This window comes from Terrapene carolina, unplaced genomic scaffold (genome assembly GCF_002925995.2).
Source record: "Terrapene carolina triunguis isolate 2854851 unplaced genomic scaffold, T_m_triunguis-2.0 Scaffold66, whole genome shotgun sequence".
NCBI lineage: Eukaryota > Metazoa > Chordata > Testudines > Emydidae > Terrapene > Terrapene triunguis.
In genome coordinates, this window is record NW_020664417.1 from 84,109,858 (window position 1) to 84,128,236 (window position 18,379).

Below are 18,379 nucleotides of genomic sequence, written 5' to 3' on the forward strand. Positions count from 1 at the left end.
TTCACTCTGTGGAGACTACTGAAAAAAATTGTAAGAAGTGAATATTCTCCAGGCTGTTTTTAAGGTGACTTAAGATAGACAGGGAAGAATACTTTTTACAGATGAATGTGTCTCTCTGGAATTCTGCCTTTCAGCTTTACTTCCTGTCAAAACTATGCTTAAATCATGATTTTTAAAGTTATAATCTTACTTTTATAACAATGAACAAGATCAAGGGTAAAGAATCTCTTCTGGATAATGCCAATAATGGATCAGGTAGAGAATCACTTAAATCTATGCCCTCTCATTTTTAGCTAGCATTCACACTCATATTTCCTTTCTTAGAATTCACTGTGTTCTGAAGTGTAGTATTGATGTAGGGCCCAAATCCTGCAATTCCCTGTGTGTGAATGGACTGCTGACCACTGACTTCAGGGGGCACCATGCAGGCACATCAGTCCCCTCTTGCACAAGAAGTTGCAAGGTTTGGGCTTAAATTGTATAAGTCAACATTTGATGCTTTATGTTCAATTTCTTTTTAGTCACGGTGACTGTGTGAGCCCCTGTAGGATGTGTCCGGGACTTGTATTATTTGCTTAAGATTTTACGTTTGTGTTTTTATTTTGATGCTATTATACTGTTGGTATTCTTCTGATAACAGTAATTGTTACACTTTTTAAATTATGTTTTAAAATCTAGTCTCACTGTAAGTTCCATCATTATGATGGTCTTCCTCATCTCAGGCTATGCAGTGGTGCGACAGACTGTACACCCCTGTATTCACCCCTTGCACACTACTGTAATAATCTTTGTATAAAGTATGCCTTGTGAGGTATCATTTGAAAACTTAATTTGCTGGTCATTATGGTCCTGGTAAAATATCTCTAGCAACACTATATGTAAAGTTACAAAATTCCACTGTATGGTGTTACTAAAACATATTCCAAGTCTGGGGAGTGGTCAAACCAGTTCCTCAGAGACAAAAGATGTAAATAAGATCAATGGGCCATTATTTACTAAGGGTACGTCTAGATTACCCGCCGGATCGGTGGGTAGCGATCGATCTATCGGGGATCGATATATCGCGTCTCGTCTAGACGCAATATATCGATCCCCAAATGCGCTCCCGTCGACTCCAGAACTCCACCAGGGCAAGCTGCGGTAGCGGAGTCGACGGAGGAGCCGCGGACGTCGATCCCACGCCATGAGGACAGGAGGTAAGTTGAAATAAGATACATCGACTTCAGCTACGCTATTCCCGTAGCTGAAGTTGCGTATCTTACATCAACCCTCCCCTCTCCCCCCCCACCCCACACACAGTGTAGACCAGGCCTAAATGGCCATTCTTTAGCAGGAAAGGGGACTTGGGTGAAAAATCTACATTTTAGCAAAGAAACAGCATAGTATTCCCGTCCACATAACTTTTTGTCTCCTGAATCTCAGCTGGAGATGCTTCTTAAAGGAGGAAGAGGACTATAAAAAGAAAGGGGAGACATCCAAAGAGCACCCCTCCTCTGTCTATTGAGTCACTGCACCAGAAGGAACAAAGGAAGCAGCTGTTAAACAGAAGAAGGGGTCCTGGCCTAACAAGTTTTGCCAGTTAGACTGTTGAGAACATGTGGTGGGAAAAACGTTTACTTTGAATTTAACATTGTTTGTTAAGTTAGGCATTAGTTGTGTTTTATCTTTATTTTTCTTGTAACCATTTCTGATTTGTATGCCTCATTAATTGTAGTCACTTAAAATTCAGCTCTTTGTTGTTTTATCTAAACCAGAGTGTTTGAATTGAAGAGTTTGGGAAACTCCACTTGGGGTAACAGGATTTGTGCATATCTTTTGTATTATATGAGCTTGTACTGTCCAGGAGAGAGATGGGCAATACAAGACATACATTTCTGGGGAAATATCTGGGACTGGGGAGTGTGCTGCAGTATAGTTCAGGCTGGTAAAAACCAGGGTGCGACTGGCAGGCCTCAAGTGCACACAGACATAGCCTCTAGCATGTAAGTCACTCCCAGCTATTTGTGAGCAATCCAGGAGTGGAGGCAACAACAGAAAGCAGTGTAAAAGTCACCACAGGTTAGAGAGCACGGGTGACACAGCTACTCACCAGTTTAGATTGTACCCTGGGTATGGCAATGGCATAGTGTCAGGACAGTGGGATGGCCAGCTGTGATTGGAGCTGGAACAGGCACAAGCATGGTCAGGAGCATACATCAGAGCTACCAGGCAGTAGGGCGTATCCCTGACAACTTAGTGACATTGAGTGTCTGCTTTCATTAGGCCTACCTACCTAGCTTGGGGTCACCTGATTAGACCCCTGCTTGGGGATTCACTGGACCCTTAGGACTCCCAGGTAATTACCTCAGATGACTCATCAGACTCAGGCTCACGGATGACTCATCACACAAAGGCATCAACACCTTGCAGGGCTAACCTCTTCAAATCACTGCGGTAATTTACAATGTGCAAGTGGGCAGTTACACCTGCTTGCAGCCCCACGAACATCAAGGGGGCTTTTTGTAGGCACATCAGCCCATCTATGCACTGTAAAGCGCAGGTCCAGGGCCTAAGTCAACTGAAATTCATGACCCTAGGATTAACACACATTAACATACACATTTTGTATGCTTTATAGCCATGCATACGGTTTTCCATGTGCTTCATGTCATAACCAGCAATTTCCTTAATTTCCTAAAATTAAGGTATTAAATATTAAAAGAGCTAGTGTTGACATCAGTAGTAAAAGTAGTACATCTTTGTGATGCTCTAAATTTAATGAAAAACATGTTTTTAACTTGATAGTGTAAAAAACCCCTACAACATTCCTTATCTATGTTACAAATAACACCACTATTGCCAACTCCATGCAGTCAAAATTCATGAATTAGGCCCCCAATCATGAGATTTTAAATATAACAGATTTGGGGTTCTTTTTGTTTGCTTTCTGGTTTCAGAAATTTTAGGCTATATTTGAGGAACACTTCCAAGCTTTTTCTCCACAACCGTGAAATATACTTTAAAAAAGAAAATGAAAAAGAAAAAAGAAAGAATGAGACATAATCATATGATTCCAGGAGCTACGGGTTCAAGAAAAATACCCAATATGATAAATCTCACAATAAAAACCAAAAAGTGAGCAAGATTGTAACACCATAGTTTATTAAAATGAAAAGGATTCTTTTTTTACCTTTTTTTTTTTTTGCTTTTCACTACTTATGAGATTCAAATTGTCACTCCCCGGTTTCTCAGACTAAATTTCCATTGACTTCATTAGGAATGTTGCCTGAGTGAGGGCTGCAAAGTTAGGACAATATCATTCCTTCATTATTTGCATTTCTTTCAGCTTTGACAGTGAAAACAGATGAGCCAGTAGTAACCCCTTTGTTCATGATCAGCGTCACTCTTTTTGAGTTCTAGCAGAACACTGCAGTGTTTGAATTATAGACACTTCAGGGGGATATTTCTTTGTTTAAAAAAAAAATCTAGTGGATCTTCTTTAATATCATAGAAACATTTGTTTTGGTTTTAAATTTTGTAAATTTTTCAGGTTTACAAAATGTAAAATTGGCAACAGTTTGTCCCAACAGTCTCTGGTGTGGAAATGGAAACAAACCCCAATCCTACAACCCAATTCTCATGGGCAGATTCCTGAGCCTGCATGCAGTCCTGTTGACCCCTATGTGACATTAGTTCCAGGGTTAAAAGTGTCCAGGGTTTGTCTGCGCTATCAGAATGCAAGATGGGGGCCACTGTTATTAATAAATATTATGGTTGCCATGTTGTCAACTTTTATTATTTGTTGCAGATGTTGCAGCCTGGACAGGAGCTCAGACTCTGAAGCTGGGCAGGGCCTCCAGAGCCTGAGCTGAAAATGCCATCAAGACTAAACACGGTAAAAGAGACAGTGAGAGACAAAAAGACATCTTTTAAAATTGGAAGTCAAATGCTACTGGAGAAAACAGAAAGGAGCATAAATTCTGGCAAGTCAAATGTAGAAGTATAATTAAGCAGCCCAAAAATAAATTTGAAGAACAATTAGCAAAAGAGTCAAAATCTAACACCAAAAAATGCTAAGTACATAAGAAGCAGGGGCTACTGAACGATCGAGGTGCTAAAGCAGCACTCAAGGAAGACAAGGTTGTTGCAAAGAAGCTAAATGAATTCTTTGCATCAGATTCCCACGCCTCCCTCAGCCATTCTTTTTAGGTGACAAATTGAGGACCTGTCCCTGGTTTAGGGATCTATAGAGGACATTTGGGAACAAACTGATAAAGTGAACAGCAATAAAACACCAGGACCAAATGGTATTCACCCAAGAGTTCTGCAGTTTCATATTTGAATTCCTTCAGAACCACTAACTATGATATGTAACCTATCACCCAAATCAGCCTCTGTACCAGATGACTAGAGGATAGCTAATGTTATGCTGATTTTTAAAAAAGCCTCCAGAGGCTATACTGGCAATTACAGACCAGTAAGCCTTAACTTCAGTACCAGGCATGATCAGAGACATAGATGAACACAGTATGTTGGGGAAGAGTCAACACTGCTCTAGTAAAGGAAATCATGCCTCACCAATCTACTAGAATTCTTTGAGGGGGTCATAAGTATGTGGACAAGGGTGATCTGTTTGATGGAGTGTACTTGGACTTTCAGAAAGCCTTTGGCAAGGTCCCTCACCAAAGCTCTTATAAGTAAGCAGTCATGAGACAAGGAAGGAAGGTTCTCTCATGGATCCGTAACTGATTAAAAAATCGGAAATTGGATAGGAATAAAGGATCAGTTTTCACAGTGGAGAGAGGTGAATAGCGGGGGTCACCCAAGGATCTGTACTGGGACCTGTGCTGTTCAACATAGTCATAAATGATCTGGAAAAAAGGATAAACAGTGAGGTGGCAAGGTTTGCAGACAATACTAAGTTACTCAAGATAGTTAACTTCAAAGCAGACTGTGAAGAGTTACAAAGGGATCTCACAAAACTGGGTGAGTGGGCAACAAAATGGCAGGTGAAATTCAATATTGAAAAGTGCAAAGTAATGCACACTGGAAAAATATAATCCCAATTATACATACAAAATGATAGGGTCTAAATTAGCTGTTACCACCAAAGAAAGAGATCTTGGAGTCATCACAGATAGTTCACTCATCCGCTCAGTGTGCATGGGCAATCAAAAAAAGCTAACAGAATGTTAGGTACCATTTGGAAGGGGATTGATAATAAGACAGAAAATATCATAGTGCCACCATATAAATCCACTGTAAACCCACACCTTGAATACCGTGTGCAGTTCTGATCATTCCATCTCAAAAAAGATATTAGAATTGGAAAAAGTACAGAGAAGGCAACAAAAATGATATGGGGTATGGAACAGCTTCTATATGAGCAGAGATTAAAAAGACTGGACCTGTTCAGCTTGGAAAAGGGACAACTGAGGGGAGGTATGATAAGGTCTATAAAATCATGAACGGTGTGGAGAAGGTGAATAAGGAAGTGCTATTTATCCCTTCACATAACACACAAACCGGGGTCCCCAATTAAATTAATAGGCAGGAGGTTTAAAATAAACACAAGGAAGTACTTCTTCACACAACGCAGAGTCAACCTGTGGAACTCATTGCCAGGGGATGTTATGAAGGCCAAAAGTGTAACGAGGTTCAAAAAACTGGCACTGGTCACTGTCGGAAGACAGGATACGGGACTAGATTTACATTGGTCTGAACTCGTATGGCTGTTCTTATGTTCATTAGAACATATCGAACCATAAATGAAATTCTTACAGTAGTTGACAGCTTAGTCAAATACGAAATAGTGTGGTCTACACTGCCAAATTGTTCATCTCAGATCAGGTTTCCTAGCTGAATGCTTCACAGTAGCTACTGTTGCATAATCATTCTGTGTTGCACCTTTGGTTTTCAATATTTGGTTTTGTCACCTTTTGTTTTAACCTCTTCCTAAAGATGTTTTAATAGACAACATCTATACAACAAAATGAAACATCACAATCTCAAGGTCTCATTGGAGGAGTGCATTCCACAAACGTATCAGGATCCACAAGGAAAATTAGTGCAGCTTACCACCTCCTTTGTCCTTGATACAGAAATGCACCCCAGACCCATCCACAGGGTGCAGATTCCCTTCCCAGCAGGCTGTGCTGTCTCTTAAGTGAAATAAATGGATAATCTCAAGCAGGGATCTTTAGATTTAACTTCCATAGCTCACACTAACTTCCAAGCGAAACAACAGGGGCTGCATGTGCTTGTTTTTTATGAATGTTAGGTGTGGCGCTCTGACGCCTGGCAACTTGCCATTAGAGGGCTCAGTTGGGCAAAGAATGGGCATCCCTCCAAAGAGGTGAAAAACAGCTGAAAAAACTGCACTGTACATTAACTAACAGAAAGCCTCACAGACATTTTGGATTGCATTCTTGCACCTGTTAGCAGAAACAGCTGCAAATGCAAAATTTAAGAGCTTTACCATATAACTGTCTAAAGAAATGAAAACTAAAAACACATCAAAGAAAGGGCACCCTGGTTTATGGACATTCAACAATCACGGTCTATTTTAAATAATAAAAATAATACATTTTAAAGTGTAGAATAAGCATTCATGTTTTGTTGTTCTGCCACTTTCTGAAGAATCTAGTTTCCTACTTTGAGTACCTAAAGTCAGGAACCTAAGTTCATATTCGGAAGCCTAAACATTAGCTTTATGAACAACAGACTTTGGATGCTAAATAGAGATGTAGGTGATTTAATCAGCATGAAAATATTAATAAAAACAAGAATTTAGGTTACTAAAATAATGATACAGGTACCTAACTTTAGGCACGTACATGTGAAAAATGGACCCTAAAGAAGATAAAGTATAAACTTAAGTCCAAAGCCAACAAATAGTTCATGGTGATTCCCAAATCAGCTTTCAGGTAATGCAGGCTCACATACATATGTACATATGTGCATTCCATGTGACACTGAAAAATATTTCCAGATTTGAAAATATAACAGCACAGTACTGACCTAGCCTTTCAACTAAATGATTTTCAAACGGCCCTAATAAGTTTACTAACAATTCAGGAACCACCCCTTCCACCAGCGAAAAAGGCCACTTCCGAAGTGGTCAGATATTACAAGAGAGGAGGCCCAGATTAGATGGAGCAAACAACCCAGCGGCTAAGAGTCCTGTGGCATCTTATAGACTAACAGATGTATTGGAGCATAAGCTTTTGTGGGTGAATACCCACTTCGAAAGCTTATGCTCCAATACATCTGTTAGTCTATAACAGGGGTTGGCAACCTTTCAGAAGTGGTGTGCTGAGTCTTCATTTATTAACTCTGATTTAAGGTTTCACGTGCCAGTAATACATGTTCACATTTTTAGAACGTCTCTTTCTATAAGTCTATAATATATAACTAAACTATTGTTATATGTAAAGTAAATAAGGTTTTTAAAATGTTTAAGAAGCTTCATTTAAAATTAAATTAAAATGTAGAGCCCCCCAGACCGGTGGCCAGGACCAGGGCAGTGTGAGTGCCACTGAAAATCACCGTGCCATATAGGTTGCGTACCCCTGGTCTATAAGGTGGCACAGGACTCTTTGTTGCTTTTTACAGATCCAGACTAACACGGCTACCCCTCTGATACTTAACCCAGCGCGGTTGAACAGGGAACAGCAAGGCTCCACCAGAGTTTGAGCAAAAGGGGTAGCAAGCAGCCCCGAATACATGAGATGTGTGAACTTGAAAAGAAATGGAGTCCTGCGCTGCCGCACCAGGACCCAGCAGTGACCCCCAAGAGGGTAAAGCGAGCCAGCCAGACCTCGAGGGAGGAATCATGAAGCTCTCCAGGTCTCGGCGCTAGCCCGTTGCCTTTCCCATGCTCTCTTTCGATTACACTTTGGGGCGCCTTCCATATCCTCTTGCTATTTCTAGCTGCTTGGCCCTTGCCAAGTGACGGGCTAATAGAAAAGGAGGGAAGAAGGAGAAACCAGCCCAGCCCACATGTCTGGGAAGGTGCTGCTAAGCGGGGATGCGGGGAGAGTTTAATCTCCTCACCACCCCCCCCCCTCCCGCGGCCCAGGGGGACGAGCTCCCAGGTCGGTCTCCTCTGCCAGGAGCCCGGGGGAGGGGGATTTGTCTCCCACTCCCCCGCCCGTGCGAAGCGCACAGCCCGCCGCGGCTGCACTTACCTGCTACCGGGGAGGGTTTGCGCAGCACCAGCCACCTAGTCTTCCACTGCAGAGAAACAAGGAGACATCAGAGTTAGCCCGGGGCCAGCTCTCCCCTCCCCCGCCAGCCAAGCAGCGCCCTCCGGGGGTGGGGAGAGAGGGGGCAGTCCCGGGGGCGGGGGGGCGCCCCCTCCCCTGCAAGCACAAAGCCGCGGGAAGGTGCAAAGCGGCGACCTTTTTTCCATCTCTCAATTTGACATGACCCTCCACCACCACGGAATCCGTCATCTTCAGTCATGATTCCGGAGCCAGACAGCTGCTCCCGGCGGCGCGGCGCGGCGCGGCGCTTGCTCGCTCCCGGGGCCGGGGCGCGGGGTCACTTTCAAAATAGCTTTATTAGCTCGCCGCTGCACGCGGACAGCCGGCCGGGGGGGGGGGGCGGTGTCCGCCAGCCGGAGCCACGCGCTCCCTGCGGCGGCACGGCCGAGCCAATGCACCCCCCCCCCATCCCGAGCGGGGGGGCTGGCTGCGCTCTGGCCGGGCTGGGTTCAAGGGCTGGGACGTGTGGTTAGACACGGTTTGAAAGATCCCCCTTCTCCCTCGCCTGTGTGAGCAGGCGGCAAACACTCAGCTGGGCACAGCCCTGCACTTTGGGAGAGGCGCTTGGCTGTGTAATGTAGGGTGACCAAATAGCAACTGTGAAAAAACGGGACAGGGGGTGGGGGGTAATAGGCGCCTAGATAAGAAAAAGTCCCCAAAAAACAGGACTGTCCCTATAAAAATGGGACATCTGGTCACCCTAGTATAATGGGCCAGGGTGAAACGCTGGATCCCCACCCACCCTAAGGCAACTTCGCCGCTGATCCAGGGGATGAAGCGGCGCCCCGGTCCCAACGCCCCGGAGGAACCCTGGGAACTGGGTTTGGACCCTGATCTAACCAAGGGCTGAGCTCGAGGCATCGCTTCAAGCACTCGCGTAGTCCCGTGAAAGGCCAGCGGGAGGAGTCGTGTGTTCAGTATTGGGCACGTGCTTAATGTGCTGGGCCAAAACCATGGCGCTGAACTCTGCCATTTAGAGTCATCTCTACCTTTTTTTATTTTTTTAATGCTATCACGTTCTATTTCTCTCACACCAAGATACTCTATAAGCTATATACATACAGTGCCACTGAAATGCAGCCACTTCTGAGGTGGACTGTTGCACCCGTACAACAGTGGGCCAAATCCACGTAGAAACTCCCATGGTCAGGGATAGTGCTTGAAAGTTTATTCGGTGGGGTTTGGAAATCTGGGTAGAAGCAACCACTGGGTGGAGGATTCCAGGAGCCAGGACCACAGCACTGCAGGCTGCCAAATAGGTCTAGGCACCTCAGCCTCTGCTGCTAGGGATGAGAAAAGGATCCTGGAGCAGACAGGGTGTCTCACCGTGAGGGCTCGAAGAGGTACTCCAGGTCCCGCTGCCGCAGCCTCTGCTTCTTGTTCTTGTTCTTGGTGAACTCTCTCAGCATCACCATGACACCATTCTCAAACACCTCCGGGGTGGGCTTTGCTTTTGTTGCCCAGTAGTAAATATCCCAGTCGTTGCTGGGCTCGTTGATCAGACAGTCATAGAAGTTCAGCTGCCGCTCGATCATGCTGTTCAGATTCTCCTTTGCAAAGAGGCTGAACAGCAGGCAGTTCTCCAGCATGCCTCGCTTCCTGCTCTCGTACAGGCTCTTTTGGCCTGCAGGGGCTCGCTGGGGCGCTCCTGCCAGGGGGGCAAGGGGATCTCCAGCAGGTCCTTCCGCGAATAGGCCGGGGAGCTCCCCCCGATAGCCGCATCGGGCAGGGAGCGAGCTCGGGCGGGGGGGCGCACAGGAACAGGGAGAGAGACAGGAACCAAAGCCCCATCGCCGTCGCCATCCCGCTTCCTGGGCCTGGCTGCTCTATTCCGGCCTCCCCCGCTCTCTCATCTCTACTTTTCATAGGCAGGAAGATCGGCCTAACAGACAAGAGTCGGGATTAAGACATAAATACTTACTTCGTTATCCTACCGAGCGTGAGCAATGCTCCCTACTGCCACTCTAGCCCCATCCCCTTAGATTGGAACTTGGGCACATTCGTTCCATTAGAAACCGAAACGTTTTGTGCTTCATCTCAACCCAGAGGTGAATTTTCCCAAAAACTCTGAGCAAACCGTGTACGCAGTGCCATTGAGGTACCTGGCAGTATACAATTGCTCTACATGTTTATTATTTATACTGGAGGAGATTTCCCAAGGCACAAAGGGCAGTTGGGAAATGAAGGGGAGTTAAGCAGTTAATTGTCTTGTGTGTCTCCGCACGCCCTCACAGTGCCCAAAAGTGTGCTAGGTGCTGTACATTCAAAGACTAAGACAGGTCTGCGCCTGGAAGAGTTTACAGTGCCAAGCCTCTCTCTTGCAATCCAGTGCACAGATCCATTATAATCAATGGGGCACTGCACAGGTGCAAGAATCCACAGCTCATACAGATCCTGTTGCAGGATCGAGGGCTATATGAACAAAAGGTAAATTCAGAATAGGTAAATTATACCAAACAGAAGTTCTCCTCTCCCTTGGAGGAATATACAGCCCAGAGTGCTATAGTTTGACTCCTTACAAGAGGAATTAGCTGCCATCAGATTAGTGGAAAACTGCAACAATAAACATCCCTCCGTTATAAGATAATGCAAAATTTCTCTTTTTTAAAATGTATTTAACATAATGTAAAGGATCTATCACAAAATACTTTCTGGAAACTCCACTCAAGACCGCCTCAGAGATGATATAAAACAAGATGCTGATTACTTGAGATGAATAAATTTTTTTTTTCTTTTCAAAAGGGACTGCCACAAGATAATGAAGTGGAACAGCCCCACTTAATTTTAACCTCTAGCTGATAGAACAAATAAAATTGGTTATGTATTTGACTGCCTTAGATTTACGTAATTAAACAATGAACTAATTAGCGTCTATCATTCTAAAAATATTTCCTACCAGAGTTTTAATTTGGTGGTAACTAATTCCATCTTTTGAATTTCTTTGAGCTTCTGTAGCCACATCACAGTAGACTTTTCTTACAATGGCATAATAGAATATTCTGGTTTTAGCTGGTATCAGTAGATGCTTAAATGTATTTATTTCCTTTGAATTAGTCACTTTGGATGAGATGTCTCCTGATACATAATAAAGGAGATTTTATTAAATTGTGCATGATGTGTGCTTTGTATTTTATTAGGGACTTGTTTCTATTAACTGGCTTTTTCCTTTAGCTCAATTTCTAGCGAAAAGCATCTTTAATTTGAGCATAAATATAGGATGGGATTTCTCTCTCCAGTCAGATAATCACCATTCCGGTATATTTACAGATGAGGGAAGTAACAATATGAGGTATAATTAAAATTTCCATCTAAACAAATTTCTAAGTTAGGCTTAGATCCTCAAAGGTATGTCGGCACCTAATTCCTTGATCAAGGGTATAAACCCAACAAAAATCTACAAGGTGCTATGAGTCCCTTTATGATGCATTGTGAACAACATTCTCATCAGAATGAGAGTCTGGAGGCAGACCATTCTCAGTGGAGTCTTTTGTCTCTGGATTTTGCTTCTCCTGCTAATATTACAACATTCTAGTTCGTTGACCTTCAGGTCACAGTGCAGGGATTATCTATTCACCTTGGGGGCAGATCCACAGCTTGATTAAATTGTCAGAGCTCCAGTAAAGTGAATGGCACTATGGCAATTTTCACCAGCTGAGAGGAGCTGCTCCTCGGGCCTTTGTTTGAAAGAGGTAGGTTGAGTGGATTAAGTTTCATTTCCTTTAGAATTGACTTTTTGTCCATGCTGTTACTGTTATAAATAGGTCCAGATGCCTCAGTGAGCATTTTTAAAAGGAAATTATAAGGTAAGTAACTAAAAAAAAAAAAAAAAGCTGTCATCAGCACCAAACTCCAAAACCCACAGCCAGCCCGTTCCTTCACCCTCCCCAAAACTGAGTGAAGATTGAATGGCTGTGTACATGTCACCAGACATCCAAATAAAAATATGTACAGCTTAGATGGATATTAATTTTAAAGTGAAATTGAGTCCATAGAACAGATGCAGTACAGTTCAGGGAGTGTTAAAATTTCCCACACTCTGTCCCACTAATGGATTTCAACAAACCCTATTCCAGAGGCACTATCTCTGGAGATGAGTAGTATAGTTTGCCTTCATGCTAATTCAGTCCTTGTGGTCCAGCAGCATGGTAATAGTGGGTCTCATTACATGGACACATTCTTTTCACACAGGCTACCAAGCCATCATCATACTGGAACTGATCAGAGATTGGATGTGTCCAGACCCCCAGACCCAAACAATTCTCTATTTCAGGCAGGTTTGGAATCCAAATCCATATCAGGATCTGAATTTTCAAACCCCATTAGTGGGTCAGGCAGGCCAAACTTGGATCTGAACATGCATGACTTTGCAGAGATCAGAATTGAGACCAAGATCTAAATTTGGTGGCTTGGACTCATCGGAAGTAAAACATTTTGACTGCTAGAAACTTGTGTGGATTTGGAAAATGTATATAAAAGTAAAAAAGCCACTGGGTGAAATTCACCCTTGTGCAGAAGTCGAGCACACCATTATGCATTGCTGAAACTTAAGCATGGGGTTTGTACTAGCTTTCTGCACAGGCATGATTTCATCCTCTATCTTTTACCAGTCCCCTGAACCATCAAGCTCCCCTTGATTTTAATTTATATGTTTAAAATAATAGAGTACCAGCAAAAACAGACTTTTATTGTTATTGTTTTATTGTTATCCTCTATTGTTATATTTTTATTCAATAATTCACATCACTTATCTTGTTTATTAACATTTGCATTTTCTTTATACTTTTAGAAACTTATTTCTTCTTTTTTTATACAAAGTCTATCTTTGTAATTTTAAAAATCATTTGCTGCATCTAAAAAATCCCTGTGGTTTATGATACTGCCAGAACCATCAAATGGAATCAATTATTTTAATGGTATAAAATATACATGTATCCAATCACCATTTTAAAGTTTCAGATATTTTAAAACAATTTTTGAAAATATTTAATAGTATGGTAAAAGCCTCTTAAAAACTCTTCAATTCAATATTTGAATAAGATCATCTGAACTAAAATTCCAGGACTTCATGTAATTGACATGTCTAGAAGCTCTATTTTTAAAAAGCCATAATCTACCATTCTGATGACAAGTCAGAGGATTATGGCTTTCTGATGTCAAATCGATGCAGTTTGACTTTTTGTTAGGATGACAGAGTATGCAATCATTGCCACCATCTGTGTTATCGATGGTTCCATTGGACGGTAACCTATATAACATGACATGTAATCACTAAATCTCCAAGAAAAATTATTTGTGACTCACTACTACCTATCTGTTCTTTTTTATAATATATGGGACCCATATTTTTTAAGTTCCAAGACAATTACAATATTTATTAATACAATAATGTGAGACATCATTAAAACAAGAAAAAGCCAAAAGGCTATTAATCACTCTTCAATGGTTGTTGAAGTGATGTGTTTACACGACAACTCTCAGCATGAGCAGCAACTGATGTGGTCTCAGAAAGGTCTGAGTCAATCATTCTGAAATGTTTTTTTAAATAGTAAATGTAGCACTTTGGGGAAGTGTTGGACTGAGCACACTGGAAAATTAAGGTCCTGACTCAGCAAAGCACTGGAGTACGTATGTTCTTAATTTTAGGCACATCCTTAAATCCACCCCTATTCAGCAAAGAATGTACTTAACTTTAAATACTTTGCTGATCCATGGCCCAAGTCCTCTATTTTTCCATAGAACTGGTTTGGCACAGGCAGCTGTGGTGCACATTTTCCTGTAATGCTCTGCCAATGTGTCTCAACATTGACCTGCAGGGAACACCTGTAAGGGCGTGAGAGTATTTCAGTCTCCATGCTCATTCACTTCTTGAACTCTGTGCTGGGCTTAGCAACAAGGATGCCAGTTTTGAGGGTGAGTTTTGTGATGTGGCCATCCCTCCACCAGGGACTGGCTGGAGACCACCAACTAACTCATTTCACCAGAGGTGCCGACTTTGGGATTTCCCCAAGGGTGCTGGACTCCTGCTCCAACCTAGGCCCTGCTCCCACTCCATCCCCTTCCCCAAGCCCCCACCCCACCTCTTCCCACCCCCACTCCACCCCTCCCCTGAGTGCGCCCCACCCTCACTCCTCCTCCTCCCCCCCACTGCCTCCTGCTCGCCGCAGAACGGCTGATCACGGCGGGCGGGAAGCGCTAGAAGGGAGAGGGAGGAACTGATCAGTGGGATTGCCAGTGGGTGCTGAGCATTCACTATTTTTTTTCCCATGAGTTCTCCAGCCCCAGAGCACCCATGGGGTCAGCACCTATGCATTTCACACAGATCATGAAGCAGGCACCAGATAGCCATGAGTTTTGGTACATACCAGCTTGAGATATATATTCGAACTAATGACGTAAACGTGAAAGGCTCTGCATCTCATTATTGGAGCCATTCAGTGCCCTCAAATTCAAAATCAAAAGATACAGTTTACTGACATCAGATCAATTTTAATGGTACAGCTAAGAATTACTAAGAATTATTGGCCATACATATGTTACTCTAGGATATAATGTTCATACAACGTGTGTGGCAACAGTAACATATGGAAGTTCTGCTATTTGTTTTTGGGGGGAGGTTAGCTTATTTATCCAGTCCACATATTTGGTCACTCGGGTATAAACTCCAGGTTTGTTGGCCCTGCCGCATCCATCTCCCCAGCTGATAATCCCATAGAGGTAAGATATTTCATTTTTTTCACAGGCCAGAGATCCACCAGAATCACCCTGTGTTAAAATTAAGGAAAGATAATCTTAACTTGATAATCTTGTTACAAAACAATCTTTAATCTAATCAGTTAATCAGTTAATTTAATCAGTCCCAAAAGGTGACTCATTTGAGAGAATGAAAGATTAGGTTTCTCTTACCCTATACAATAAGACAATATTTTTTACAAGGAAAATGTTTTCATTTTACTAAGCTGTGCATTGAGCACTCAGATGGTATGGCAGTGAGTGCTAAATAAATGTTGATTTAAAAAAGTAACAAGAAACTGTATAATATGGATTTAGTAAATATCTGTGCTTCTGTGAAAGACAGATTAAGACACCATTAAAATATAAACCCCAGTTGTAAAAATTGTGAATTGTGATATGGAACTTTTCCCGTAATGACCAGAAGAGTAGGGTGGGATTGTCAAAAATACACAGCAATGAATGCTTTTGAAATCCCACCATTAAGTCTCAAGTGACTGATGCTCTTCCCATTGAAGACAATGGAAGTTATGCCATGAGTTTCAATGAGAGCAGGCTCAGGTTAACAATTTTCATATGGCCTCCATTACAACCACATTCATGGACACAACTGAGGTACTTGTCATGCAAATCATGTAGTTAGGCATGTATACAATGTACACACCCAGATGTGTGATTTTGAAATTCTACATGGCAATGCCTGGAAATTTTGCATGCACTATAATTGCGGCTATTTAAAAATTTGGCCCTGAATATCGATGTTTTCATTACAATTGTAACCACAAGTATCTTTGGACCTGAAAACATTCAACCTGTCAAATACACAAGGCCAAATTCATGCCTGCTTTGACACTACACCAGTGTGAATTTGGTACATCATGATGTATGCAAGCTTTGCAATCATCTAGCAAGGGCATTCATTTTTTTTAAAGGAAAAGAAAACTACACACATTTCTATTCTTAAGGCTGAAAATAAAATCTTGTTAGCAGTACTGGTGAAAGGAACCACTATTCCTTAAGTACCTGAAACCTAATGTAAAAAATTAAAAATATATTTTTCCCATAAAAAAAATTTCTCTGAGATCAAAGGGGAAAGAAAAAGGTTTTATGCATTTACATCAAAATGTGTCTATGAGCAGCAGAATGAAGTTTGAGCTCTCCAAAGATTAATTTACTTCTCAGCACCTTGTTCATTACTCTTTACAAATAATAAATGTCATTCATAGCTATTTGTGTATCAATGCACCGATGTAAAAAAGCCCACATTTTCTTTCCATGAAAATCTCTTAAAATCAAGCAGAACATGTCTGTCTAATCTCTTACTTTAGAAGTCCTAAAAGATACCAACTTGATAAAAAAAACAACCTCTCTCATATAAAAATCAAACGTTAACTAGTAATAAGAAGTTACCACTATTTCTACTTAGGCCCTACACAAGTCTGTATTGTAAAGCAAATAAGGGGAAATAAGTGATTGATTTATTGATAAGGATTTCAAGCCGTGAATGCAGCACAGCAGCAAAATCTGTAGCTCTAAATGTTCCCAGCCTCTGATAAGCAAGTTGCCAACTGCTCTCCAAAATAGTGTCCCAAAGCACTGACAACCTGCTCCATCAAAATGAACCAATTAAAACAAAATCTGGTGGTCTGTGTAGAAATAATCCCTTTAACTTTAAAGACGTTAATCTGTTGCAATAACAAGTCTATACCCTCACCCAGAGCCAAAATGTGAGAAAACCAAAAATGAGAAGCAAAATAGAAAAAAAAATCATAAATATGATGGTTTAAAGCTTTTTTAATACTGTAATATCTCTCACGCACACACTCCCATCCCCAGTCAATTCCATAGCATTACCTGGCAGGCATCTGATTTGCTATCAAAGTAACCAGCACAGAACATGTATTCACTAACTTCATCTCCATAAACTTCAGGGCTTCTGCACTTATGCTCAGGAACAATGGGAACCAATGTTTCTTGCAAAACGTTAGAATAGTTGGATGCATCTTTTAAAAAAAAAACGTCAAAAAATTAATTCCTTTTAGCTGTGGAGTAGTTTATCAGGGAAGCATGCTGCACCATACAAGTTTAAGAGCTATTGAGTGTTTTGACCAAACACTCAATGGTTCTCAAACTTGTTTATATTGTGAACCTTTTCTGAAGATAGTGATTACTATGGTGGACCACATGGTCCCCTAACCTCTCAGACAGGATTCCATATCTTCCCTTTGGCAATCAGAGTACTTAGCTATGTGACAAAGTAATAGCCACATTTTTCAAAAGCAGCCTTTGGTTTTGGGTGCCTCTGTTTTCAGGTACACAGCTTGAGAAACGAGGTATCTTTTGAAAAACTAGGCCAGTATTAGGACAGTTTTAGAGAAATACACTCAATCACTTTGGTACAATGGCTGTAGCTGCATAGTTATGGTCTCTCAAATTTTGTATCTGTGTTGATGCACTACCCAACATTGGATGTACCCAACTTTACATTTATTAGCAACGACTCTCCCATCATCTTCTGCAGTCCCCAATCACTCCTGGTCCATTTACAGTTTAGTTCTATCCTCCTGTGCAGTGTTACCCAACGACCGGTCCGTGGACTGGTGCCGGTCCCTGAGATCTCCCTGACACAGTTTAGGAAGGCAGCAAGACAGTCCCTGATATCAAAAGATTTGAGAAACTTCTCCTGTGTATTTACTAACCGTCCACATTTAGTGTCCTCCACAAATACGAACATAGCTGAGTTTTCACCACAAAATATCCATCAAAGAAAGCCATAAAGCTGCTGCACAGAGCGCAGAGATGGGCTTGGGGGTTTTTTCAGCTTAATTAATCAAAAATACTTAGGGAAATCTAAGGATTGTACTGGAGCACAACTAGCAAGAAACATGACAAGCTTGAAGACTGACACGTTTCACAATCACCTCCAGGAACCAGTTACATAAGCTCAGCATACCACCCATCATCCATAAGTCAGTGTTTGAGAACCACTGAAATGTCAGGCTTGGGTTATGCTCAATTTCTTTTCCTCACATCAGATTTGTCATTCAACTCACTCTCACGCCTGTGTCCCCATCCAGCAATCTGACATTTGTGTTGATCAGGGAAGGACATGCCACTTTCTGGCAAGCAGATTGGCTGAACAAACTGGGTCTTGACAGCACAACGTTTGTTATTCTTTTTGAGCCTAATTAAAACTGCAGGAAAGAAAATACAGCAGTAGTAAAATTAGAGTTGTTTCTTCTTAATTGGATTAATAGCAGTAGATCTCAGGTACAATTCTAATTAATCCCTAGCCTCACTTAATTAAGATATTTCAAAGACAGACTTATTCCAACAACTGCTGATTTCACGGCCAACTGAAGACTGACACACATTCGACTATTCCTATTCCAGAAGAGTTTACT

At 42.0% G+C, this 18,379-nt stretch overlaps 2 protein-coding genes and 1 pseudogene across 3 annotated transcripts in view; all 3 read right to left on the reverse strand.

Moving 5' to 3' along the window:
• Positions 1-8,233, reverse strand: part of DOK7 (docking protein 7) — a 92,476-nt gene extending 84,243 nt beyond the window's left edge. Inside the window, exon 1 of the mRNA XM_029910680.1 lies at positions 8,169-8,233. The gene's annotated coding sequence lies outside the window, so the exon portion shown is untranslated. The remainder of the gene's footprint in view (positions 1-8,168) is intronic.
• Positions 8,234-9,568: 1,335 nt separating this feature from the next.
• LOC112117063 lies at positions 9,569-10,049 on the reverse strand (annotated as a pseudogene).
• A 4,667-nt stretch (positions 10,050-14,716) lies between these two features.
• Positions 14,717-18,379, reverse strand: part of HGFAC (HGF activator) — a 72,611-nt gene continuing 68,948 nt past the window's right edge. Inside the window, exons 12-14 of one of the 2 annotated variants that reach the window (XM_024214906.3) lie at positions 18,029-18,169; positions 16,830-16,978; positions 14,717-15,008 (exon numbers count right to left, since the gene is read on the reverse strand). In XM_024214906.3, coding sequence (XP_024070674.2) covers positions 14,799-15,008; positions 16,830-16,978; positions 18,029-18,169 — 500 coding nt within the window. In that variant the 3' untranslated portion in view covers positions 14,717-14,798. Of the gene's footprint in view, positions 15,009-16,829; positions 16,979-18,005; positions 18,170-18,379 lie in introns of both variants that reach the window. The other variant, XM_024214907.3, reaches the window with a different exon arrangement.